The 26,120-nt window shown below is 39.6% G+C and overlaps 1 protein-coding gene across 3 annotated transcripts in view; it reads left to right on the top strand.

Moving 5' to 3' along the window:
* The window catches only part of SLC25A21 (solute carrier family 25 member 21), a 553,761-nt gene that overhangs the window by 480,825 nt on the left and 46,816 nt on the right, over window positions 1-26,120 (top strand). For all 3 annotated transcript variants that reach the window (XM_059710859.1, XM_059710855.1, XM_059710865.1), the window contains 2 exons: window positions 18,992-19,058; window positions 24,523-24,582. In XM_059710859.1, coding sequence (XP_059566842.1) covers window positions 18,992-19,058; window positions 24,523-24,582 — 127 coding nt within the window. The remainder of the gene's footprint in view (window positions 1-18,991; window positions 19,059-24,522; window positions 24,583-26,120) is intronic.

The raw sequence follows: 26,120 nt of genomic DNA, 5'->3' as shown, positions 1-26,120 counted from the left end.
TCAACTGAAAGTGCAAGTGGGAGTTATTGCTGGTTTCCTTCCATCTGGGCTAACCAAACCCAGGTTGGTAGAAACCTAGAACCTCCTTTTCCTTTTGACCTGGCTAATCCAGGAGAAAGGAAAATTCATCTTTCTGCTTGAGCAGTTTTGCCTTCAACACAAATCCTTTCCAGAATTTCCAGACATGCCCAGAGACCTGACATAATTGGCTGCATCGGAGGCATGGAAAATATAAATATCAGAAACACTACACCCATCTCTTGGGCTGTGCCCTGTGCCTGGAGCAGGACTGCCGGGCCAAATGCTCAGGTTCATCTTGACTAGACCTGCCTGCCTGGGAGGGAGGTTTATACACACAATGCTAACTGCTCCCACAATGGGCCACTAAAAGCCCTAGCAGTCATGTTGGAAATCACACAGGTAATCATGTAGGGCCCCAAATTCACTTCTTCAGCAAAAATACTGGGGAGGAATTGGGCATTAAATTGAGGTAGTCACCAGTATGACCGCCCCTTCATGCTGGCTCTCTGGTCTGAGCCACCAGGAGCTCACCATTTGCCGAGTGGCTGTGATGTGTGGAACCACTGAGGCATTCCTTGTTGCACATGCACTTTTCTGTTACTTCATGGAAAAGGCAAAGCCTGTTCATTAAAGATCTCTCTCTACCATCTTGCAGTGAGTACCTAGCCCTCTCTTCTGGATGAGGGTGTACCTTATGCTGTACATGGTGACAAATGCTTATTCCAATCATTTCACTACCATTGTGACATTCAGAGAGGTTAGCAAGCTGGTTTGAAAGAAAAGAACCTTTGGACTGCAAAACATTTTGCTTTTCCTCACAAAGCAGAAATTCTAACAAATGCTAGTGGTGACTTTGGCATCAAAAGGTATATAGAATTAATACTAGTCCATTTCTGGAAGTCATGCCATCAAATTTTGACTATAAGCAAAACCTAAAAAAACATTTACATATTCATAAATGTTGAGACCAGTTTAAAAAATCATGAAGTAGAATATATGTGTGTGTGTATGTGTGTGTGTGTGTGTGTGTGTGTGTGTGTGTGTGTGTGTGTATATATATTGTTTACAGAGAGGAAGGGATAGGGATAGAGAGTTAGAAACATGGATGACAGAGAAACATCAATCAGCTGCCTCCTGCACACCCCCTACTGGGGATGTGCCCACAACCAAGGTACATGCCCTTGACTGGAATCGAACCTGGGACCCTTCAGTCCGCAGGCCAACGCTCTATCCACTGAGCCAAACTGGTTAGGGCTGAAGTAGATCTTTAATGGGGTAATATGAAAGATGCCAAAATATATTAGGTACAAAGGCAAGTTATAGAGCAGTATGTAGGTATGATTCTTCTTATGTTTAAAAACATTTAACTACATGTTCATATGTTTGATATGTATAAAAGTGGTTGGAAATCTCCAGAAGAAATTGAATGTGAAGGTGAAGTCCACAATAAACACAGAAATGGGGAGTGTTCAGAAATGATAGAGCAGTTTGGTATTGCCACTACATCCCTGTGTGTGATGGGTTGAACTTAAACATTTTTAATGGGTTTGTATTTTGTATGCCTTCACATGCTTTTTTGTAATTGTATTAGAATTCATTTGTATTGTGTTTTACAAAAGTGTTGGCCATGAAAAATGAAAATAAGAAAAAAAGTATTCCTTCACCACAGAACGTTTGAGAAAAGCTGTTCTAGGAACGTGAGCAAAGAGTCCTATTTACACTTTTAGTTCATCCTTTCCATCCTTGGGTATTGTTTGAATTTTACCTTGAATGTGTATTACTTTTATGATTAAACAGTTGGAAATGTTTAAATTTGGTTTTAGGACATTATACCAGGTTAATGGTTTTATCTAGACAGCCCTCCTTGACACATGTATCCGCAAGCCTCAATCTCAGCAGCTCTTGAGCCTTCCCCAGGCTCAGAAACTGCCCCAGCTTCAAAAAGAAACATTTTGTGGGAGGAAGGCCAAAGGGTTCCAAGAGAAACAGGCAGGCGGTGGCCAATCAAGAAAGACTGCCCATTCTGCAAAAGAAGTTTTCCACGTCCTTAGACACAGCTGGGGTGGGATCTCCTCTCACAGATGAGAGCGCGAGGCTCGCTTCTCATTAAAATCTCCTCACCGGATTACAGACCCAGAATCCTCCAGGGAGCCTTGTGAACCACGTAATGTTTCTCACTTTGCATCTTCAATTATGCATCTTTGATTTAGCTGACAGATGTGAAGCAGCGTGCATAGCCAGGCAATCCCCTGGTGGCCACACATGTGCAAGGGAGGCAGCAGAGCACCGTCTTCCAGCTCCATCTGGCACCAGCTTCCAATCACTCAGAACCTTTCTTCTCCATCCACCTTCACTCAGCCCCCACCCCTCTGCTCCTCCCCCGCCCAGGCCCTGGCATGGGTTGGATGGACACACCCACTTTTACTCAAGCCCCTGTTCCCTTTGGAGGGACTCCCAAGGCAAATGGGAATGGTGTGCCAATCTGAAGGGCCACTGTTTTTATTACGGGATGGCACAACCCCAGCATTCCATCAAACTTTTCAGTATAGAAGTCAGGCCAAATTCTGGCTCCTTCTCAAGCCATGGCTGCCAGGACCATGTAAAGAAACATCTGGCTGGATAGCTGGAAGCGCTTGGCTCAGCCGTGCAGGAAACCCACTTTCGGCCCTGAGTCCCAGGATTTCATTTGCCGGCCCGGCGGGGATGCCAGGCCTCTACACATAATCCACCTGGCCCCCAGGGGAAGGGGCCTGAGGCCCGGAACTTCGGCAGGCAGCTCTTTGGGATGTGTTTCCAAGTGCCACAGGAACACGTGGGGAGGGTGGGTCCCAAGGGATCAGTTCCCATCACCACAGGGCACTGACAGAGAAGGAGGGGGAAACCACCATGTATGTGAGTATTGCCTATACTAGTATGTGTGCACATATGTGGTTCATGGGACTGTTCTACATGGAAAATGCCCACTCTCTGATGACAGTGTTGGATTTCATGTGGGTGGTAACTGAATTCCTCTCAGGTATCACTCTATTCCTTCTCCAGTGCATTGGAGACTTCCACGCCTATGGCTGGATGAACACTGTTCCGTGTCAGATTTTTCTAAAATGTAGTCAGATAGCAGGTTTCTCCCCATCCATTATTATTTCATATGAAGGGGGCTACAGTTTGGGCCACAGTTTTTCAAGGGTCAAGACTAAATGGAATTCTCTGTTTAATTTCCTTTTTCTCTTTAGTTTAGGTTTGCAGATAGCAGTTTATATTAATTTAAAATGTTTATTTTCTTACACTATTTCCCTGATATTTACAGTTTTAATCTTAAATATCAATTTTAAAGTTAACCATTATGATATTGAGTGTGCACTGGGTTGTTTTTTTGTTGTTGTTGTTTCCTCACTCCTAAGCTCACCTGAAAAATATGTAATTATTCCTCCTTTGCCACACATTTTTCTGTTGGTAGTAAGAATTTTTCTATGAAAATTATTGAGTTCTGTAAAAAGACATACAAAAAAACCCAAGTAGAGTTAATAATACTTTTGCTATTAAATTTGAATTTTTCCTTATATTATAATGTTCTCCCTTTTTTCCTCTTTTGTGCCCAATATTTTTATCACATTTTTATGCCATCCATCGCCTTATATTTTCGGTGCTGATAGTGTGTGTGCCGTGTGGGGTGGGCCATGGACAGATCACAGATCACTGGGCATTAATTCCATCTCAAGTCCTTTCTAACTGTGTCAATGTGGCTAAGCTACTTAGGCTCCCAGAATCTTTCGTTCTGCATCTGTAAATAAAGATGAAATAAGATTACGTATGTTAAACAGCCCCCCTTTAAAGTTTATTTCCTTCCCCACTAGTGTACTTGGAACATATTTATCCTTACCCGTCTCTCTTTTCTTCTATTATGGCCTTAGAGAAGTGGAAGAGTAGTAGGTTTACAGCAATTGGTTGTATACACTTGTGTGTGAATCTGTTACACATATATACAACAGAATGGTGTGGGTGAAACAATGCTCAATTTATCTTTAGCCACATGAATAGAAGTATTACATTTAGAACAAGGAAATAATAGCCTTGCTCAACCGTGCCCTCAGCCCACACTAAGTGTGAATTTTTGTCCAGGAACTCCAAGGTAGATTGGTGGGGGGCCTGGGGGCCTGTTATAGGAAGAGGCATCACGGGGCTTAATAATTATCTTCAAATACTTTGCAGTTCCTTAAGAGGACTGGAATTAGACTTTTAATATGACCTGGTGTATTAGTCAACATTCTCCAGAGAAACAGAGCCAATAAGATAGATAAATGGATGGATAGTAGGTATATTAGCACCAGGTATATATTAGCTCAAGAAATACTTGCTGATGAGTAAGTGAATGGTCCCCAAAAGGGTAACTAAATGATAACAAAAAATATAGACTGCATGTGAAGGAAATGGAACTCCTTGGTACAGAAGAGTCCCAGTTAGTGGATTTGGTGAGAAGTGTAAACAACAAGATTAGTCAGTAATTCACAGGTCTTTTTTTCTTCGAATAACTAATCAAGCTAGAAGCAAAACCTGTAGGCACACTCCCCATGCAGTGTCCCTTCTCTAAAACTCAGTCACCTGCAGAATCCCAGAAAAGCCCAACTTCTTCGTTGGTTTATTCTATAAAACATAAGGAAAGTATTTTCCTGCATTCTTCAGCTCAAACTGCCATGGGTGTGGTCCTGCTTCTTTACAGTGGAGGCTACTTCCTGTTGTACCTGTTCTGCAAAATGCATGACTGTTAGCAGAATGAGAGAAAGTAGCCTCATTTAAATTGTATTCTTGTGTTTAAACAGTCAAAACATGCTTTATGCCAACCAATATTTCTGCTAGTCTTGATAGACAGAGGTGAAATGAAATATTAATCTCCTGTAAAAAGATGTGGGCAAGATAATAATGTGTTTCTGGCATGTCTCAGTGCTATTCCTCAGTAAATCAAAGAGAAAGTCAAGAAGTAGGAGCAAAGTCCCTCTGAAGGGTATTGGGGGGGGTGACCTGGTACGACTTTCAGCAGTGACTACTGTAGGATAAGTCACTGCTGAATGGGGTAAGAATATCCATAGCTTCGTAGTTTCTGAGACCAGAGATGGGCACATCAGAGGTATGGAGCATGTAATTTGGGCTAAAAAGTGGGTGCACTCTAGGCTAGAGAGTAGAGGAAAATTAGATAAGTTCCTGAAGTTCCTAGGGGAATTGCCTGATAATGGTACTGAGTACTCTAGCCTGCATCCTAACAGACAGATATCTGTGTTAGAGCAGCTCTAGGTCATTAACCTCATAGGGAAGTATGTTTTTCTATTTTTCAATGTATAGTTCCTAGACCTTCTGCATCAGAATTAAGGAGGTGTTAAAAATGTAAATTCCTGAACCTCTACTCAGACCTACCAAATTCACATCTCTGGAGGTAAGACCAAAGAATCTTATTTTTAGCAAGGAAAAACAAAATCTCTCTCTAAAGCTCCCCCGAGTTTCATTGGCTAAAATTAGGTATCATGTTCATGTCTCATACAATTAGAGGCAGAAATATAAGAGCAGCTGATTAAATCAATCGTGCCAGGGCTAGAGAGAACACATGCCTCAACTATGTGATCACTAGAATTAGGTTCTGCCGGTATAGAGAAACGATGGGGCTAACTGGGTGGGTGAAAATGCTGTTTGTTACCACAGGTTGATAGTTGATAATAACTCATGAAGTCTAGACTTCCTCGTTGCCATTTCCTGAAGTCTACTCATATTCACTAGATCAGATGTCCCAAGCTTTCCTTGTTTATAGTCATTTGGTAAAGTCTAGGTGATTCCAACGAAATCAGGAAGAGTTGACATTTGGTGGGAAAATGAAAGAGATTGATCTTGTAATAGTTCAAAATACCAGGTATAATTTCCTATTCATAGTGCCATCAGACTGGGTCAGTGGGAATATAATGCATTTATTCTTTTATTCAACAAATCTTTACTGAGCATTGATTATGTAAAGGGTCCTGTATTTAGCCCCTGGGATACAGCAGTAAATAAAAGACAAAAGCCCTTTCCTGTCCTCACGAAGCCGACATCCTAGTGGGAGCAACTGAGAATAAATAAAACAAGCAGGTAAACTTATGAAGCTTGTTTGAAGGGGAAACATTCTATAAATAAAAATTAAGCAGCCAGAAAGGATAGGTAGTACCAAGGTGAGAAGTTACAATTTTAAGTAAAAGAAAGGTTAGAATAAGCTCACTGAGGGGGTAACATTGGTACAGAATTAAAGAAGTGAATAATGATCTATGGGGGTATGTGGAGGAGAGGATCACAGACAAGACACAGCAAGTATAAAGGCTCTGGGGTGAGAGTGTGCCTGGTCCAAGAAGGCTGGAGGGGAGTGAACCAAGGAAAGAGTGGTAGGAGGTGAGGTGGGAGGCATAGTACAGCATGGTGGAAGCACATTGTCTGGGGTCTTTGAAGGGGCTTTGGTTTCACCGTGAGGGAGATGGGAGAATATTGGAAGATTGGGAACAGCGGAGTCGCATGACTCACTTTTTATTTTAATAGGACTATTCTGTTACTGCATTTCGAATAGAACGTAGGGAAACTAATTAGGAGGCTATCACAGTGGCTCAAGTGATTAAATTATCAAGGCTCAGACCAGGGTAACAGAGACAAATAAGAGAGAGAGAACTCAAGTATATGCTTTCAAAGTTTGGTCTGAGTGATGGGAAAGATGGAGTTTCCGTTAATTGATCTGGAGAATATTGTGGGTGGAGCAAGTTTGTGGAGGGAGAATCAGGAATTCACCTTGAACATGCTAATCATTACATCCAACTGGAGATGTATGACAATTACCAGCATATGGGTGATAATTAAAGTAATAGGACTAGATGAAATCACCAGAAAGAGGTAGCTACCATCCAGAAACTAAGTCCTAAGGTTGTCTTCTGCATTGCTTTTCAGATATCTTGAGTTCTACATAAATTATCCCACTTGTGTTTTTCTAGGACATTGACTGCAGGAGTTAGGCAGAAAAATAGGCCTTAAGTGCTCGTTGATAGTAATGTGCTATGAAGGAAAATTTTTTCAAAGTGATCTAAAAAACAGTGCATATCCAGAAGTCCATGAAGTACAAAAAAGACTTTGACTTATTAAATCCAGAAAGCTTGCTAACTACCCATTTAACTTGTGTTTCAATCAGTTAAATAAGAACTCAGGCTCTTAAAAAACTCTGGTGCAGGGGACTGTAGATGACAAAAGAAACTACAAACCCTGGCTCAGCTAACTGTTTCTCCATTCAAAAACCAGAGTTTTAGCCCCTCCCAGAAACCAAGCAGAGCCTGAACACTGGAGACATAGTCACCCAAAGAGCGCTAGAGCCAGGAGGTGGAATGATGTTTCCCAGTGGACTTGACTGACTCTCTCTGAGAACACAGAAGTCAAATAGCATTCAAGAGTGGAGATTTGGGAGTCAAATACACCTGGGTTCTAATCCCTACTCCACTGCTTACTAGCTGCATGACTAGTAAGAACGTTGCTTAACTTCTCTGGGTCTTCATGTTCTTGTCTGTAAAATGGAAAGAGTAGAATCTTTGAATGGGATAATAGTTGTAAAGCATTTAGCACAATGATTGCTATTTTCGTTTCTCAAGTTTCTCTCAATAGACTCAGTTTTGTTAGAAGTCCACCAGGGGGCACCTCAAGAAATTAATATGGAGCCTACTGTAGTAACTGGTGGCCATAGAGTTAATGCATTTCCAAATGTACTTTGGGAGTTGTCCACTCAGTGCACTTAGTGAGCAACATCGTTGACCTCAAACATGCATGAATTGGTTGTAGCAGAATTCCACAACAGGGTGTGAATTCCTCATGCACTGGGTCACACACTTAGATGAGGCTCCATTGGTGAAGGATATCTCTGAATTCTGAGACTTTCTGTCCCAGCTGCAGTCATATATAGCTCTGCAGCTAGGACAAGCTATTAAATCATGCTACTTACAACAACGTACTAACTCACTTCCATAAGCACTTGTAAGAGAGCGGGCATAAACAAACATCTCGATTCTAGCAGGAATGCTTTAGAATTAATTTGTTCACCTTATACCAGCGATTTTTCATGGTGGATAAACACCTAATATACTGGTTAAGCCAGAATTTAAACCCAAAGAGTGTGGTTCCAGCCCACACTCCTGCCCACTACATCACATTGCCTTTACTGACAGGTAGCATCAAATTAATGCTAAATGCCAGAGGGTGGTGATAAAGAACAGGAGTGGCCATTGTCAAGCAATTTATAACCTGGATTAAATATGGTAATCTTGTGAATAATAGATATTCTATTCAGTTAAAATTGTATGTCAGACTATTAATATACTGAATCATATCTGTGTATGAATCTGTATACCGGATCTATATACATATGTGTGTATGAATATGTGTATACAGGGGCAGGCAAAAGTAGTTTTACATCTGTGAGTGACATTCTTTTGAGTTAAGAAAGCTAAAAAAAAAAAAAAAAGAAAGAAAGCTATTGTGAGCCCTCGCTGGTTTTGCTGAGTGGATAGAGTGTCAGACTGCAGTCTGAAGGGTCCTGCATTCGATTCCGGTCAAGTTCACATGTCTGAGTTGTGGCCTCGGTCCCCAGTGGGAGGAGTGCAGGAAGCAGCCGGTCAATGATTCCCTCTCATCATTGATGCTTCTATCCCTCTCTTCCTCTCCCTTCCTCTCTGAAATCAATAAAAATATATTTTTTAAAAATAAAGCTATTGTGATTATCATAATCTGCATTCTTTTTGCATTCAAGTTACTGTAAACCTACTTTTGCCTACCCCTTGTATGTATATGCATAAATATATACACTTCTTATTTGAATATAAGTATATTTAATATAATGTTAATTGAGTATTACTATGTGCTAATATAATGCAATATGAAGGGCAACATCTTTCGAGTATTGCAGGCAGGTAAAATATCAAGATATTGTCTGCCATCTCAGAGAAGAATTCTTGGAGAAAATTATCTTAGTTGATTTGGGGATAATGAGACTGAACATTTGACCCTAGAAAACTGTGTTTAGCTTAGTGTTGGGAACAAAAAACATACTGAATGAATGAGTAAATAAATGAATGATAATGACTTCATTATGGGGGGAAATAAATGAAATTAAAAATGGAGGATGGGTGAGAGAATGGAGCAAAGACTTTCTTCAGTGGAACTTGTTTATCAGAAAACTTTTATTTCTAATTGATTCAAGAAAGAGCGTAAGGAAGAGAGAGAGAGAGAGAGAGAGAGAGAGAGAGAGAGAGAACACATTAATTTGTTGTTCCAACCTTCCATGCATTTACTGGTTGCTTCTTGTACATGCCCTGACTTGGGATGGAACCCCAAACCTTGGTGTAGCAGGACAATGGTCCAACCAACTGAGCTACCCAGCCAGGGCATGATCAGATTCTCTTTCCCTCTTTCCTTTCCTGGCTTCCATTCAAGTCTCAATCTTTTTTGTTGTTGTTGTTTTTCTTTCTTTTCTTTTCCTCATAGTTGTCATTCACATGAGTGAATGACTGCTCTTAAGATTCTTATTTCCTAGTGAAAATGAGTTCACCTTTATAAGCAACGTAATCTACTGTCACTGAAAATTAATACACTTTTGTATAGTTAGTTCTAAATAAGTCTCTTCATTTATAGATTAATGGAGCAATTAACAACACATTATACCCACATTATGTACTACTTTAGTTGCTTCTCAAATATCTTTTTTGCTTGTTCTTTCCTTGGTATTTTCCATGAGGGTTCTGGTTCTTATATCACGCTAATGCCTTCCTTGGGCTGAACTGTGCAACATGTTCAGTGCACCGAGGACCCTGCCAACTTTCCAGGGAATGGAGCCATGGACTTACCTCCTAAGTGATACTGACAGCTAAACTACTTTTTTGTGTCTTAGAAAATCAAACTTGTAGTTTATTTTAGACATATCAACGAAGTTTAATTGTCATAGTAAAATCATACTGAAAGTTCAGTTAAACATGTGTGTTCCGGAAAACTTTAAAGAATTTCTTCATACAGCATATAATGAAAGTGGTATGGATTTGGGGTAGCAAATACATTTGAGGACCATATGCACAAATTTAATTTAATTAATTCTCTGTAATGAAAAGTAATAGCCTGTGTGTGTGTGTGTGTGTGTGTGTGTGTGTGTGTGTGTGTGTGTGTCTGTTTGCCTGGAGATCTGATATGAGTTGAAGCAGGGAAAACTTGTTAGCTTTATGTTAGAACTGAAGGCCCGATGCACAAAATTCTTGCAAGAGTAGGCCTTTCTTCCCCTGGCTGCCAACACTGGCTTCTCTTTGGCACCCAGGACCCAGACTTCCCTCGCAGCCCCGGCTTTGTCCTGAAAGTCGTCCGGAAGAATGTCGGGTCTAATTAGCATATTACACTTTTATTATTATAGATGTTAGCTAAAATTAGAGTTATGTTGCACTTCCTTAAGTTCAGTTGATTCTTTTAAAAAGAATCTGTGTCACTTTTTAAGGTGTTTTCTTCTCTCCTCTGAAGGATATACAGCTTTCCCTCTCTTCTTTACCTAAATGAAAATTGCCTGAAGATGCATGTAATTTTGAGAGTTTCAGATTGCAGATTCTACATAATTCAAATAACAGAGCATGAAATCTCACTCTTTCATTTGGATTTTGTGAACCAGTGTAAATGATGTCAGAATAATGTCCTAAAGGTTTGGTGTCAGGGTCAGAATTCTGCCCTGGATACACAACCTATGGAGCAATGGCAGCCTTGCACTCATAATCCGGGGCTGAGAGCCGCACTCACTGTTTTAATTACAGAGTGACAGCATGTGGGTAAGAAACTTGGATTTGACAACAGCAAAAGAAAGAGGATATTGTATGCTTTCAATCAGCTTTGTATTAGGAGATCCTTAAAGGGAAAATTATGTGAAAGAAAGAAGGAGGAAGAAAACAAAATAGCACGATCCCTATTTCAATATAATTTGGAGAAAATGACTGATTTGGGTTGGTCATGTTGCCAGAACAGATGACTCAAGGCTTCCAAACAAGAAATGGAAATCAGGAGGATGCCTGAAGACTGAAAAAAGAACAAATTGTGGAGATATGATTGACTGTAAGGCTTCAAAATCAACTGTACCAAGATGAGCTTGGAACATTGCCCAGAACAGAACTGAATGGTGATGTTCATTTAGGTCCTGACTGTTGAAACAAAATAAAATGTAGTAATTGTGCTCTGCTAGGTACACAGACATGTTAATGCTTTCCAATTTCCCCACTGGAGATCTGGTGTCACTTTCCCTGTCGCTCCTATTTCATGCTTCACCGGTGAGTATTATTGCTGCTCTGGACGCTTTTGGCAAAGACGTGGGATCCAGGTGAAAGCATCCTCTCATGCTGCATGTGAGTGTGCTGCAGGTGGCTTGGAAAATGGCTTTGCAACTTGGAAATCATTTCTTTAATTGGCCTTTGCATGGTTGGATGATGTGCATCTCAATCCTGGCATTCAATGTGATGGTTGCTGGACCTACATTATGAATCGAAGCAGTTTGGGCCCCAAAGCCCTTCTTTTCGAACAACCAGGGAAAGCCTCGGTTTCCACAGGCAACAGATCTGTACATTGATCTTTTCCTCTCTTAGATGGCAAGATAATTTATTCATGGTTTCCTTATACTCATTTCTCAGGAATCTATCACTTGAGTTTTATAAATTTTCTGATGAACAACAGGGTATGACTCCCTCTGAAGGTCATTGTGAAGCACCAAGTTTCCCTTCCTCCTTGGGGCTGCTATGAAGAAAAGATTCCATCTTGTTGCTCCTAACACCAACACCCTGCTGACGAGCCCAGCAAATTCGGAAATTTCCCAGCTTGCCTGGCGGAGCGGTCCAACTCTACAGTACAAATGACTTCCAAACAAACTTTTTCTACAGACTAAATTAGGAAAATGACAGCAAAACCAACTCAGAGGAGGGAAAGGAGGGGCAGGCAGCACATGTGATTTCTCGCACCTTTTTGGTTTCTATACCTGAGTCCAATTTTTACTCTTCCGTCTACTCACTATTCACCACAAAGTCTTCCGACTTCAGTAGCTGACTTAAAGCAAATAACTTTTTATTCAGCCATCCAATGGACTACAGATGTTGTCAGCTACAAGATACTTAATTAAGGATATGTCTAGTGTCTTTGGACACTAAAATGCGGGCCTTAAACAAGGTAACCTAGAACCGGAGCCTGCTAATGAGGGACAGCAGGAAGGCTACTTCAAGGGTTTGGCTCACTGTAAATGAACCACCAAGATGGGACACAAACTCAAACTCAAAGGGAACTCCACATTTCCTTGCATCCTACAATTAACATCTTTTCACTGGTGGGTCTATAATCTTGGAGCCACCCAATATGTTAAATAGCTCCACACTGTAAAGTAGGTATGGGGGAAATGAGGGGTAAAATTATGTTGTGGGGTTTGGCACCAATCTTTATTTCAAATAAGCTGTGTGTGAGCTGTGTCTTTGAGAACATGTGCAGTGCAGTTTTGATCTACATTTTATAGAGGTACAAAGTAATACAGGATCTGTTTTATTATAAATTAAAAACAAATGTGATCCGATATTGTAGTCCTCTTTGTCTACTTATGTTTCTGAACAACTCTCATTAGTATATAAACCATCATGATCTAATGGCTTTAGAGACCTGAAACCCCCTCCTCATGTTTGCTTACAAGCTTCTCCACATTCCATCTGTGGCATGGGGTCCTCTCACAGGAAATCATCCTAATGGGACAGGATTTTAGTGCGTGATGGGCTCCTCAAAGAAGTCATCTAAATCCATTTTTAAAAATGGATCTCACAGTCTCCTTCTGTTTAACAGTTAACAGCTATCTTTGCTATAATTATGATTTAAGAATTACCACTTAAGACTTTTTCAGAAATGGGGTGTTAAGGGCTATTTGTATCAGAATATCTTTAGCTGTAGGTTAATAGAGGTCAGAGTTGAAAGCTCAAATAGTAAAGATTTATTTTTAATTGCGCATAATCATATACATAATCATATATTTGGAGGTAGGATGTCAAGTTGGTTAATTCATTCTTCAAGATCCAGGTCTTTTCCGTCTTTCTGCTGGCCATCCTCAGCTTGCGGGTAATGATATCTCAGCTGGCCACAGTACACAGGCACCTTGTAGAGCTAGGACAACATCTTGAAAAGAAGAGGGACTTTCTTCTCATGTTCCTCTGTCCTGAGGATGAAAATCCATGACTTCCAGCTGACATTCTTCCCCCATGCTGGTTTCATGGGCTAGGTTTGGGTTATATGCCATGCATGCAATAGGTTCCACTAGCAAAGGAATGAGACCACTATGATTGGCTTGAATAATTCTGCTTCATCCCCTGGACTAGCATAGGTTTCTTCCCAACATAAGGGCTTTCTTCCCAGCATAGGGGATGATGAATACCTACATTTGTACCCCAGGCAACAAGAAGGAGTTGGCTGGGTATCTGTTGGGTGAGCAACCAATAGAGCTCCCCACTGACTTTTTGGATAAATTTTTTTATTTTAATATTAGTATTTCAATGTTTTATCATGTTACTGAAGTAGTCTCTTTCTCTTAATCCTTGACAGAATTATCATGGTGTGCCTCTTAAAGGCAAAATTTATCCTAGGGGGGAAGAAGTTTTATCCTAGGGTCTACTGTTTTTTCTCATTCTGATCCAACTAGAAAATATTTAATCAACAACCCCAAAGCTTTCACCAAAAAATTATCTTGTTCATCTCAGCCCAAATATATCAGTTATGCATGTAGTATTTCACATTACTTTAGAACAGAATTGAATGGAATGGAATAGAAACCTGATTTTTATTTGCCATTTCTGCTTCCTCCTAAAATAAGAAATGTCAAAACATTTTTGCAACAGAAATAGCTTTCCAAAAGTGTTTATAAAAGTAGCTTCATTTCAAGAAAAACTGAAATACAGTATAGCCCAGTGGTCAAGAACATGGACTGTGAGGACAATGGAACTTGATTTGAGTCACTGTATCCTATTTGGCATTGATGTGATGATAGCCTCACCTGCAAAATGATTGACGTAATCATATCCACTTCAAGGGTTTGTTGTGGGAGTTGAATGAGATTAAAATATGTCCATATGCCTTGGAATAGTTATCCTTAACGGAGTGGCTAGTACATGGTAATCACTCAACAAATTTGGACTATTTTTTACTTATAGCAATAGTAACAAAAGTTTATAAACATCCAAGTTAACATTTTCCTACACATGCTAGTTAAAATCAAACTCATTATTTTCAGAAGTAAAGCAACTTTGAGAAACAAAACATGAGGGCTGCCATATAGTTTATACTACAGTGTTTTGGGAGGCCTGACATTGGTTCTTGTTCCTCTTCCAAAGAGTTCTCCAGTCGGCTTGATGTGGGTAAAAACTTAAAACCAGAGTGGTGGCTTTACTATGTTTTCAGGGAAAAGAATTGCCATTGCACACATTAGAATCCCATTTTCCATTGACCCAAGAAGTGTCACTCTGCTTCTTGAGAAATAAGCCATATAAAACATGTTGATATGGGTGTCATAAATCTCTTAACTTCCCTAGTTATTATCCTGGTAAGCTACATGTTCTGTATTTCAAGGCAAAACTACATGAAGGCAGAAAAAATTGGCAGAATGAACAGTGCATGTGGATAAAAACATCAGTTCTTCAGCAGACAAAAATGTATGTCCTTCATAAAACATTACAATTCCATTTTGTTTCTCAGAATTTGTATGTCATACTTTACATTAGGAAAACTTTCAGTAATTTTCTAATCAAGTTAGAAAAATAGCTCGTCAGCTTGAGCTTTTGCCTACATTTTTTTGCTCAAATTTTGGGTGTGCCTCTTCTGATGGGCCCAATGTCCCATGCAAACTAACAGAAAGACGCTTCGTGTGAGAGGGCATGGAACTGAGATGCTGCTGCAGCCATCTTGGCAGGAGGGGTCATGACGTTTCCTTTTTGGATCTAGAACTTTCAGTTATAAGTAATAAACCCAATTCAAACTTACTTAAGTAAAAATTTAAGTGTGTTATAAATGTAACTGGGTATCTCAGGAAACCAAGAGCAATGGAAATGCCAATATTCAAAAGAGCTGAGATCTAACTGAGCTTAAAGAAGTCCTGGCATGAGAGTCAGGCTTCCAGTACCAGGATTTCTTTTCTCCGTCTTGACTCTGTTTCCCTAAATGGTAGCTTCCTTCCTTCTTATCAGTGTACACTGGGCTCTTCCAAATGACAGAAGACTGCCTTTGGTTTTTTAGCTTTATAGAGCTTCAACCAGACAGAGGGAGAATCACTTTTTTAGTTCTAATTCCAAAATTTTGGAGGGGGGAACTCAGCTAGGTCTAACTTGGATCAGATTAACTGGGGCAAAGAGACAGAATAGAATTTAGATCCATTTAGTGAGGCGCCCAGTCGACCACTGCCTACAAGCAATATCATTGTAGTAGTATGTTGGTTCCTTATAATTATAAAGGCAGTGTTTATTTTAAAAATGGGGTGTCTGTTCTCACCAGAAGAGGGGCCACCTCTGACTATTCCAGAGATGTTCACTATTGCATGAAGTCTGTGAATACATTGCAAGGAGATAGATCATTCTAACTTCCCTTTTGCCAGCAAAGACTGCCTATGGTCCTTGAGAACTTCCTGTTAAGCAATCCATTCACTGTTAGAAAGTTCAGGATGGTGGGAAGGCTGGAGGTGGTTGGTGAGCGGACGGGGGTGATTGCACATGAACCTGACCGAGCAGGGAGAAGGGAAGAAGGGTGTATTAGGAAGCATTGCCAATGTGAAGCAGAGGGTCTTGGCCTCCCAGATCTTTGCAGATTAAATCCTTGTGGTTCTCCCAGCTGCCTCTCTTCCTCCTGTCTTACACCTCTTTTTAATATTTTCTCCCATCGTTTTTAAAATGAAGACCTTCTGTGTTACTTATAAGACTTCTGTCCTCCAGAGAAGCTTTAGGCAAAAGTTTGAAGTAAGGTAGTTTGTTTTGTCAGAAAAGAACTTTCCCATGGCCTCTTGTTCTTTTTAGAAGAACAAAATCTGAGGGTTAGAGGAGACCAACCTGGAGGGCCAGAAAGTCCATCTATTACTGTGTGTGTCCCATTTCTGGCATCCATTACAAGTGGCCATCTAGACTGCTTGACCACATATCACAACGGGGCAGTCACCACTTTTCAGGAGAGCCCAGTCTATCTCTAGATAGTCCTGACTATTAGGAGTGTTTCCATGTATAAGTTCCTACTGGGACAAAAATGTGTCTTTCCTTATTGCTTGTGCCTGTTGGTCCTAGTTCTACCACTGGAAACAAACAAGTCTAATCTTTTTCCTACATGCTCGCCTTCCAAGAGATCCATCACATGATCATGTTTCTCCCTATGATCTTTTTTCTTAAGGCTGACCAACTGTTCTTCCCATAACTGTTCTCTGTTATATGGGATTTCAAGTACCTTTATTAACCGGGACACTCAGCTCTAGAAGCTTTAGTTCCTTATATGTTCTTAATTCCACCCCCCTCCATAACCAGGCATAATTTTCTAGATGCAGAAAATTCAGCACAGAAATAACAGAACTAATAATATCTTTCATTATAACTGTAGAACTTCAGGAAAATCACGTTTATCTTTTGGGAAGACCAACCTATGCTTAGTCACTCTCATGCTGAAACTTATGTAATCTATGTATATGAAAAGCCAGAGATTGGAACACATACACCGACAGCCCCTCCCTATGGCCTGACCCACCCCCAGTCGCCCCCCCCCACCTCAATTGGGGGCAAGGCCTGCCAGCCAATTGCCCGAAGCCCCTCCCCACAGCTGGCCTGGCCCTGATAGGGCCGATTGAGGGGTCCAGCCAGCCAACCTCCCACCATCTCCCTCTCTTGACAGGCCCAACCCCGATCCACCCCAATTGGGGCCAGGCCGGCTGGACCCCACCTGTGCACAAATTCATGCACTGGGCCTCTAATAATTTATAATAAAATTGAAATGATAAAGAGTTCTGGTATCTAAATTTTACAAGTGAATTTTAGGCATTAGTACTTGAAATTTGAATGAAAGGAGGTGGGGGGATTTATGAATTCCCATAATTATTCAAAACATGTATTTGCTTCACTTCCTATTCATAATGCTAGTACTATCCATTCACTGAAAATTAGTGAGCACAGTAAATCCATATGAGGGGATTATTTGATTCCTTTCTTCCTCTTAAAAATTCATATGCTTAACAAGCATTATATTCTGTTCACACACACACACACACACACACACACACAGTCTGGGATAAGCACTGTAATGCACACACAGCCCTCAAGGAGCTAACAGTTTAAAAACTGAAGATGAGCCTTTTGCTCCCCTCACTGAAGGGTGCTGTATATGCCAGTTAATTAAGGAAGAGCAAGAGGTCACCATGTTGGATTGGGTGGCACAGTGAGTTAGTCTGAATAAATTCATAACTTTATTGTTCCAGAAGCACAACTAGAAGCAGAACTCAACTTGAATAAGTTGAAGTTTGAGGGGTCAATCAAAGAATCTCCAACCCCATGTAAAATGACCATCCTAACATAGGAACACACTGAGTCCTGCCTTTATCTCTAGCCACTTATGGGTTCATCAGGAAAACTGATTATCTCAGAAAATAATGTAGAATATTCTCTTCTATTTATGTATTTCTAGGTTTAAAGTGAGGATATGGCATATATATATATATATATATATATATATATATATATATATATATATTACATAGAGTGTACCCCAAAATGTATACACACACTTTGAGTAATTATAAAGGCAGTGTTTATTAAAATACATTTAATTTTTACAATTGAGCTATCAGCAGTTACGGTATGTATGCATTTTTTTGGGACACCCTGTATATGTAGATTCCATGTTAGACAAATTTAAAATTTTCAGTCTTAAAATTTAATGTGAAATAAGTGATGACTTTTTATAAACCTATCATAAGCTTATCTACTCATTATTTTCTAAAAACATCTGAATATGTGACAAGTTCCTCAACATAGGCAAGAATAGCTGTCCCAGGCCCTGTGAAATTGCATATTTAGCAAGGGAGTTTGACATTTCTTCTGTCAGCAACATATGTCCCTGACCTACTTCCATTTCTATTAAAGAAATTTAAAAATTATGACAAATCAAGACAGGCCCAGGAGTCCAAGTCCATAGCCATAGGGTCTGTTACTAAAGGTCTATGTATTAGTAAAACTAAAATTGAGATTTTATCACCTTGTTAGCCTCAGAAAGTTTGAGTTTAATGGCCTCAGGTTAGCCCCAGAAAGTTTGAGTTTAATGACCCTGCCTCATTTAGTTCCCATAAGGGAGAAAATGCAAGACAAGAGACATCTTGAAGCTACCTATGACACAACTTAGAAAATAAATTCAAGATTCCTTAGATTAAGGGGAATCAACTTCATCTTTGTATTTAGCAACTTACCTAAGAGATTTCAATCTCAGTATCATTTATTCTTCATCTGAACAATGCTAATAAGCATAGTGTTCATAATCTCTCTACTTTAGAATTAAAACAAAGGAGGAGCTCTGGCCAGTGTGGCTCAGTTGGTTGGGTGTCATCCTGGGCACCAAAAGGTTGCTGGTTCAATCCCTAGTCAGAGCACAAGCCCAGGTTGCAGGCTTGATCCCTGGTAGGGGACATGCAGAAGGCAGCAAGCACGTCAGTGTTCACCTCTCACATCGATGGACCTCTCTCTCCATCCCTCTTCCTCTCTCTATCTCTAAAAATCAATTTTGAAATCTTTTTTTAAAAAAATAATAAAATAAAACAAAGGAGGACTTCAGAATTGGTGGCTATATTGAATAATTGGGAATAATTTAAGATTAGTTGCTTTATCTATAAACAAAGGCAGAATTGCCTATTTTCTAATTCCCTTACTTATATAAAATCTTTTTATTTCTCCAACAGGTTGTTTGGTTTTTACAAGGGAATTCTACCACCCATATTGGCTGAAACGCCAAAAAGAGCTGTGAAGGTAAGTAGTGTATGCTTCCCACCAAGTAAAGACAGACTACAGTGACAGCTTCAGCGTTAAAAGATCTCACAACATCCCATGGGACATAAATTGAATTAAGTATAAGATAAGATGTTTAACGCAGAAATTATGGCATAATTTTATTATAATTAGACTTGATCAATCTCTCAAATATTGGTTTGTGGATTTTGGGGGGAGGGGGGTAAAGGTACTCCTTTCTAATGGGGAAATTATATAAAAAAGCACAGTGGAGAATGAAATTCGTGTATCAAAACACAACAGCCACAATATAGCTTGCACTTTTTCTCAAAGCAATTCATCAATTTTTCTTTGGAGCAATAATTATTAAAGAAAGAGAGAGGAGAGCAAACTAATACACTATATATGAACAGAGTAAACTAATACACTATATTTCCCTGATATGATTCTCATATAACACATTTCTTTGTCATGCCAACTTCATTACCCCTCCCCACCTCTGTTAAAAGTTTCTATTCTGGGTTTTACAAAATTATTGCTTCCATTTCCCTGTTTCCATCTTTTTAACCACATAACTATGGAGTCTATGTACTACTGACTGCTTCAGTATCTGGACAGGAACACAGAGGACTGGCACGATTCTCTGAGGGAGGAAGAACTGAACCTGATCACTTTTTTATATGTTCTTTCAGACAAAAATCCTGATCACAGTGACTCTAACTAGCACTGACCCCCACATCCAGACCACTGGCAACACTTATTATGTTTCCATAATAAGGAAACATAAACTTAGACTGAAAGACTTCCTTTCCAACTAATGACACAAAGCTTTTTGTCACATACATTACTCAAATAATACTCCCCATATTCCTGGAAGGGAAGGGGCAACATTTTATATATATATATCAGCAAGTTAAGAGGGTGACTAGATTAAAATTTATGATAAAATAACCTCATGTATACAGAGACACCAAACTTTTACATTATGTCAAGACAGTAATTTAATAGGATTTAATTCAGATCTAGAATTCAGAAAACAAAGCTTTAAAACACACTTTCTCTGTAAATTCATCCTCTTTGTTGCCATAGTTTTTGTGATTTTTGTATTATATCTTCAATACAAATGTCATTATAAGGATCTGACTACCAGAGAATCTGGAAAAAGTTCACCAAAGTACACAAGAGGCTGAATGAGATTATGAAACTGCCTCACTTGATAAAAGATTGCCCAAGTAAACAAACAGAGCAGAGTTCCTGTTTTTAAAAAAAGCCACTTTGTCTCCATGGAATAATATATTCATTTGTTCAGTGTTTTACATGTATAAATAAAGTAAATTGTAATTAAAGATTTTCCTGGAATATTTTTTCTTAATACTATACATTGGAGACCATTTAAACTTTAAGATGATTAAGGTTTATCAATGTTGAACAGTCTTTTACAGAAGAAAAAAAAAATTGAGCTTTACAAAACTTAGTCTCTATTTAAAAGAAAGCAATGCTCGCTGCCAGTACAATGGTTAACAGATGAACTTTTTGGGCAACTGGCTGTGGTATATGGGTCCCAGACATCTTGTTTCAAGTAGTTGTTACCTTAAAATTATTGAGACATATGGTAAGTATGTTGGCTTTTTTAAATATAACTTGGAGTTAAAAGTGTATCTTTGCCAGATGGATAGCACTATTTTTAACACAATTTATGAAAACATTCACTTTATAGATATTTATCTTAGAATTTGTGAGGAACAATTTCATACATCGTAAACTGCTTCATTGCATGTCATCAAAGTTTACTTCAGAAAAAAATATTCACAGACCATATATATGTGTGTGTACATACACGTGCACACTTATACATATATGTGGTCTATGAATACTTCATATATATCTGGGCATGGATATAGATTGTCCTTGGTACTGACATGTCAGTTGCAATTGTTACTATAATCAGAAACAGACAATGTTAAGTTTTTTCTGCACTTTATTCTTTGAAATGAGATTCATCATTAAAATAATAAGACTCACTGATGCTAAATAAATGAAACTTCCTCTTTTACAATTTAAGAGCAATAGTACTACAGTTAGCAAAAGGAAATGAAGACCTCAGAAAGAAACCAGCTGGTTCCTCAGAAATGGGAGGTGCCATGTTCCAGGTTCCAGGGTCTGGTCTTGAGCATCACAGTTCCAGGAACACCATTGTTTCCATGATCAGATTCTCAAGGACTAACAAACTCATGAGAGATTATAAATTGTGAAGGCTGTTTGCTCACCACTATCTCTATAGCTTTCGTAGTGTCCACACAGCAGATGTTCAATCGATATTATATGAGTAAATGAAACATATGTAGAGAAAAACAAAATTTATGGGTTTAATAACATTAAACAAACATTTCTATCCAATTCCCCCAAATTAACACATCTACTATTCAGAACTTTTGGAAGGCCAAGACTTCCATTTCCAGCCAAGATGGGGTAACACAGGGACCAGACTTCCTCTCCAGCCTGCAACAGCAACAACAAGAAATAAACAGAATATGAACCACAATTTTCAAGACATTGACATCGGACAAGGAAGGATAGAAAGATGGGAAACAAAGGAGATGAGCCCTATGGACTGCCCACCTTACTGCCTGGAAAGGGTTTCCAGGTCCAGCCAGTCCAGGGAAATATAGGCAGAGCCCAGGGGGTTCCCTGGGTTGAGAAGGAGCTAAGAGACTGGGGAGGGCAAGGCAGCTCGAATTCATTGGACAAAGTAACAAGAGAGAGCTGCACAGAGAGAACTCTAAGGGTCTGGAGAGGGACGCCTTGAGTATTCAGCTGAGAACTGACCAGTGCCTGCATGTGAGGAAATTAGCAGGGCCTGAGAAAGAGCCATCCAGGAATTACAGGGAGCAATGCTCCTAGCCACACAAGGCTGAGAACAGTACCTGTTCCCACCAGCGAAACCAGAAGGCTCCAAAATGCACTGGGCATCGAGAGGAGTACTCAGAGGGGTTTGCCTCCATAGTGATGTAATCACAGAAAGTCAGAAAACACACACACACACACACACACACACGCGCGCGCGTGCGCGCGCACACACACCTTTATACCAGAAGAGAAAATGGTAGGGAGGCCTTATTTGGGGTCCATCATCTCCCAGAACTTCTCTGAACCCAGCGAGGACCCCTTAGAGTAGTGTTTCCAAAGTGTGGGTCATGATCCATGGGTCATGAAATCAGTTTAGTGAGTCACCAGAACTTTTTTAATAAATAGAATAGAAACAGAGTTGCACATAGTAAAGAGGTAAATATTGTTTTATAATGATGTTTCGTTTGGGTCATAAATACAAAAGTGCACTGTGTGTGTGCGTGTGCGTGCATACACCTGTGTTGGGAAAATATTTTTTTATGTAGATTGCAGTCAAAAAAGTTTAAAATCTGCCTTCAGGGACTCTGGGCTTCCAGGTCAGGGAAGGCAAAAGTCCTCAGCAGCAAGAAAACTCCAGGCAGTGCCCTCTACCCAAACCACTAGCAACCGTGGCTCTGCAGCGAGTGAGTAAGAGCATCGTGTTTAAGAGCACACACAGGCCTGGGAGTTAGGCTTAAGGGGAATCTTCGTTTTCCCATTCACTGACTACAGGACATTTATCTATAAAATGGGAATCATGGCTGTGCTATAACTGTGACCTGATGATGTTTAATGGGTTAAATGCAGGAGCATTTGCTAAGACTATGACCTTAGCCTGTTTCCTGGACCACAGCAGGCTCTCCTGGGTGATACAAATATATAACTAAGGCACTTATGGTTCCTTTAGTAGCCAGAGTGAAGACAGGGAATGGAAACTAAAATTTTCTAAACGTCTCCAATATGCCAGGCATGTCAGGAAATCTTATTTAAATGCTCTTATTTAAAGACTGCTCTAAATGGTGAGCTTTCTGTTCTCGAGGGTTAGAAAGGTCAGGCGACTCACCCATACTTTCACAGCTGAGTAGTGTAGCCAGGATTCAGACCCAGAACTGCTTCTGTCAAAAATCCCAGTAAGGTAATTGTCTAAAACAGTGAAGGTGATGATCATAAAAAAAGGAGAAAAATAAATTATCTTTAAAGCTCAAAAGTATAATGTGTTTCCTTTCATGGTTAATGGTTTCTAGTGCAGCTCTCATCAAAAACGTGGTGGTCCCTGGTGGTATTATTGTAACGCCAGGATATAGTTTCAGGGTTATCACCATCCACTGGAATGTTAGATCAAGAAGGCAGGGCTCTCTTTGTTTACTACTGCATCCCCAGTGCCTCCTAGAACACAGGAGGCATCCAAGAAAATATTTGTTGAGTGAGTAAATGAAGGAATCCTATTTCTAGAAAAGTCTACAAACACAGTTAACCTAAAGAAGCATGACACAAAAGTAGTCCATGGGTCTTTAAAAGACTGGATATCTATCTGGGGTTGTAATGACCCTTGGGATGCCCAAAGACTCATTTGAGCCAGGTCTACACCACAGAACTACCTCTTTCTAACAACAGAGTATTATTTGGCCCCAAACTCTACATTTTTTTCTTGCTTCATTTTACTGGGTTAAAAAGTAATAGAGTAGAAGACATATGCAATTACAACATACCCAGGCCATTTCTGGAGTCTTGGGAAACAGACTAGCAGGACCTAAGAGAGTGCCTTATCGAAGCTGCTTATGGCTGCCTAACGGAGTACCCAGGAGTAAAACATCATGTTCAAGCAGAGTTGTTGCCCAAAATGTTTGGGGTGGGGGGATGTAATGTATTTATGGAATGTTATTCAAAGTGATTAATTAGATTTGCCTCCTTAGAAACTCATTTTCAGGAAAATTATATTAAGCATCATCCACTGGAGGAGCCAACAAAATCATCATCATCATATTTTAAAGGAGGAAATAAACAGCTGTCCTCTGCTCAGGTGGACAGTCTGCCTTTAAGCAGGGATGGGCTGGATGACCTCATTGAGTCCTTTCCTAGTTTATAATGACATCTTCATCATCACTGAGTGTTGGGAAATTTCTTGGAACAGTAGGTATACACAGCAATACAAATGCAAGTTAAGCTGAGAAGTGGCTGTCTTTTACAAGTCAGATAGATAATTGGGCGTTCACTGGGAAAGCAATTCATAGAGAACACAGAGGAGACTGAAGATTTCAGGTCTCTATGCCTATAATTCTGAATCATTGCCATAAAAAAGAAGTCTATTGATGTCTGGGGAAACTGAAAATGGTCATGGTAAATGGAGGCTGTATGGTCCATTTACTGCTATAAAGGATCCCATCAGCTCCTCTGTAGGTTATTATAGCTGCATTTGAAAATGTAAATGTTAAAGTAAGATCCAATAGCATCTACCGGAGACCAGATTAGAAACTGTGTTTGATAGTTCATCATTTTTAAATGCTGTTTAATATAATGATTCACTAAAGAAATTTGAGTCAATTAAAGGGTTTGTTGCAGGAAATTGTTATAAATCTCTGGGTTTGGTTTTGTTTCACAGTTTTTCACCTTTGAGCAATATAAGAAATTGCTAGGATATGTGTCACTGTCGCCAGCATTGGTAAGTGAGGATATTTATTATACTTGAGTGTGTGTGTGTGTTATTTCATAAAACAAAATCTGGAAACAAAAAGCCTTTTGAATCCCCAAGCCCGGCTACTAAAATATGAATTCGAGTTATTCAATGTTCAGCTACTTGTTGAAAGCCATCTTCCTAATAACTCACAATTTGGCTATTTTATAGCACCCAGTGATGAATTTATTATAATAATGATATGTGTAGAAAGGCTCATATGATATATGGTCAAGAATGTAAAATAAAGAATACATTTGTCAAAGACTCTTTTAAAGCCAAGACATGCATGTTTATATACTGCACATATCTATGCAAAAGTCAAGATGCCTAAAACTATTTCCTAGCAGGTTACTTTTCCAGGTTTTACTGAAGCTGTAGTAAACATAGGGCTTCAGGCGATTCTGTGGTCATATGCGGACTGAAGAGTCTTTTATAATCAGGGAGAATAATGATCTGACAATGACACATCTCAATGATTACATGAAAACCACTTGGTAATTCGAATGTTTCCTACCGTCTCCTTTCCTTCTTGGTGACTTTGCGGCTTTTCACAAAATGAGTTAAATAAAATTGACCAAGTACATGCTACAATATGTGCGTGCGCTATGAGAGCCCCAGAGAGAGCAAATGCACTAATTTCTCCCTTTGCATCTGCAAAACAACACAAAACAAAGTCAAATCTGCATTGCCCCTCCAATTGAAAATTCTCCTCAACTCAACCAGAGGCAGTGTTCTGAGCTTCAACTCTAATTACTTTACTTGTAAAGGTTCATTTCAGGATATTTACTTTGCAAAATAGGCTGTCCAAGAAGTATCTGTTGTTTAAAAAGTCATGCATGTCCCTTTTCAAGAATGATCCTATTAAAAAAAACTACTAGTATGGCTTAGTGTTATGACAAAGAAACCTCTTGTCTAGTCTCCTACCTAAACAAGGTGGCTCTGAGGTGGCCTCATATAAAAGAAATGGTACCATGAGTCCTAAAATTAGGTACGTTATTTTTTTTAATTCCTTAGTGTCTCCCCTCAATGTCACTCTTAACTTTAAAAACAAGTTGTTCAAAAGAGAATTAAAAACCTTTCTAGCAAAATACAATAAAATATGGCCTCCAGAGGGCCAGCTGGCAGCTCCTGTGTGGAGCATTGGTACCATGTGAGAAAATGCAGTTCTCTCGACTCTCTTGGGAACTGAAACAGAAAGCCTTTGGCCACTCCAGCTACCATAACCGAATGCATGCAAACTGTATACAGTTTTCCCTTTCTCTTGAACTCATTTATTCCAGTTTCTTTCTGATACAGCTAGACACTTAAACAGCCATTAAATGTTCCTGGTGCTCCCACATGAAAAGCCTAGGAGGCTGGGATCCCGACAGTTACTGCTGGTCTCTGGAACAATCTGAGTAACATGATCTGCTGATAGCTGATCAATTCTTTTGAAAAGGGACTGCTGAACACTATTTCTGACAGCAAATGTAGCTGAGTTTATAGAACAAAAAAGTGAATTACTTGGAAGATTGCATATAGTA

Source organism: Myotis daubentonii, chromosome 1 (assembly GCF_963259705.1).
Source record: "Myotis daubentonii chromosome 1, mMyoDau2.1, whole genome shotgun sequence".
Taxonomy (NCBI): Eukaryota; Metazoa; Chordata; class Mammalia; order Chiroptera; family Vespertilionidae; genus Myotis; species Myotis daubentonii.
This window is presented reverse-complemented; position numbering and strand designations above follow the sequence as displayed.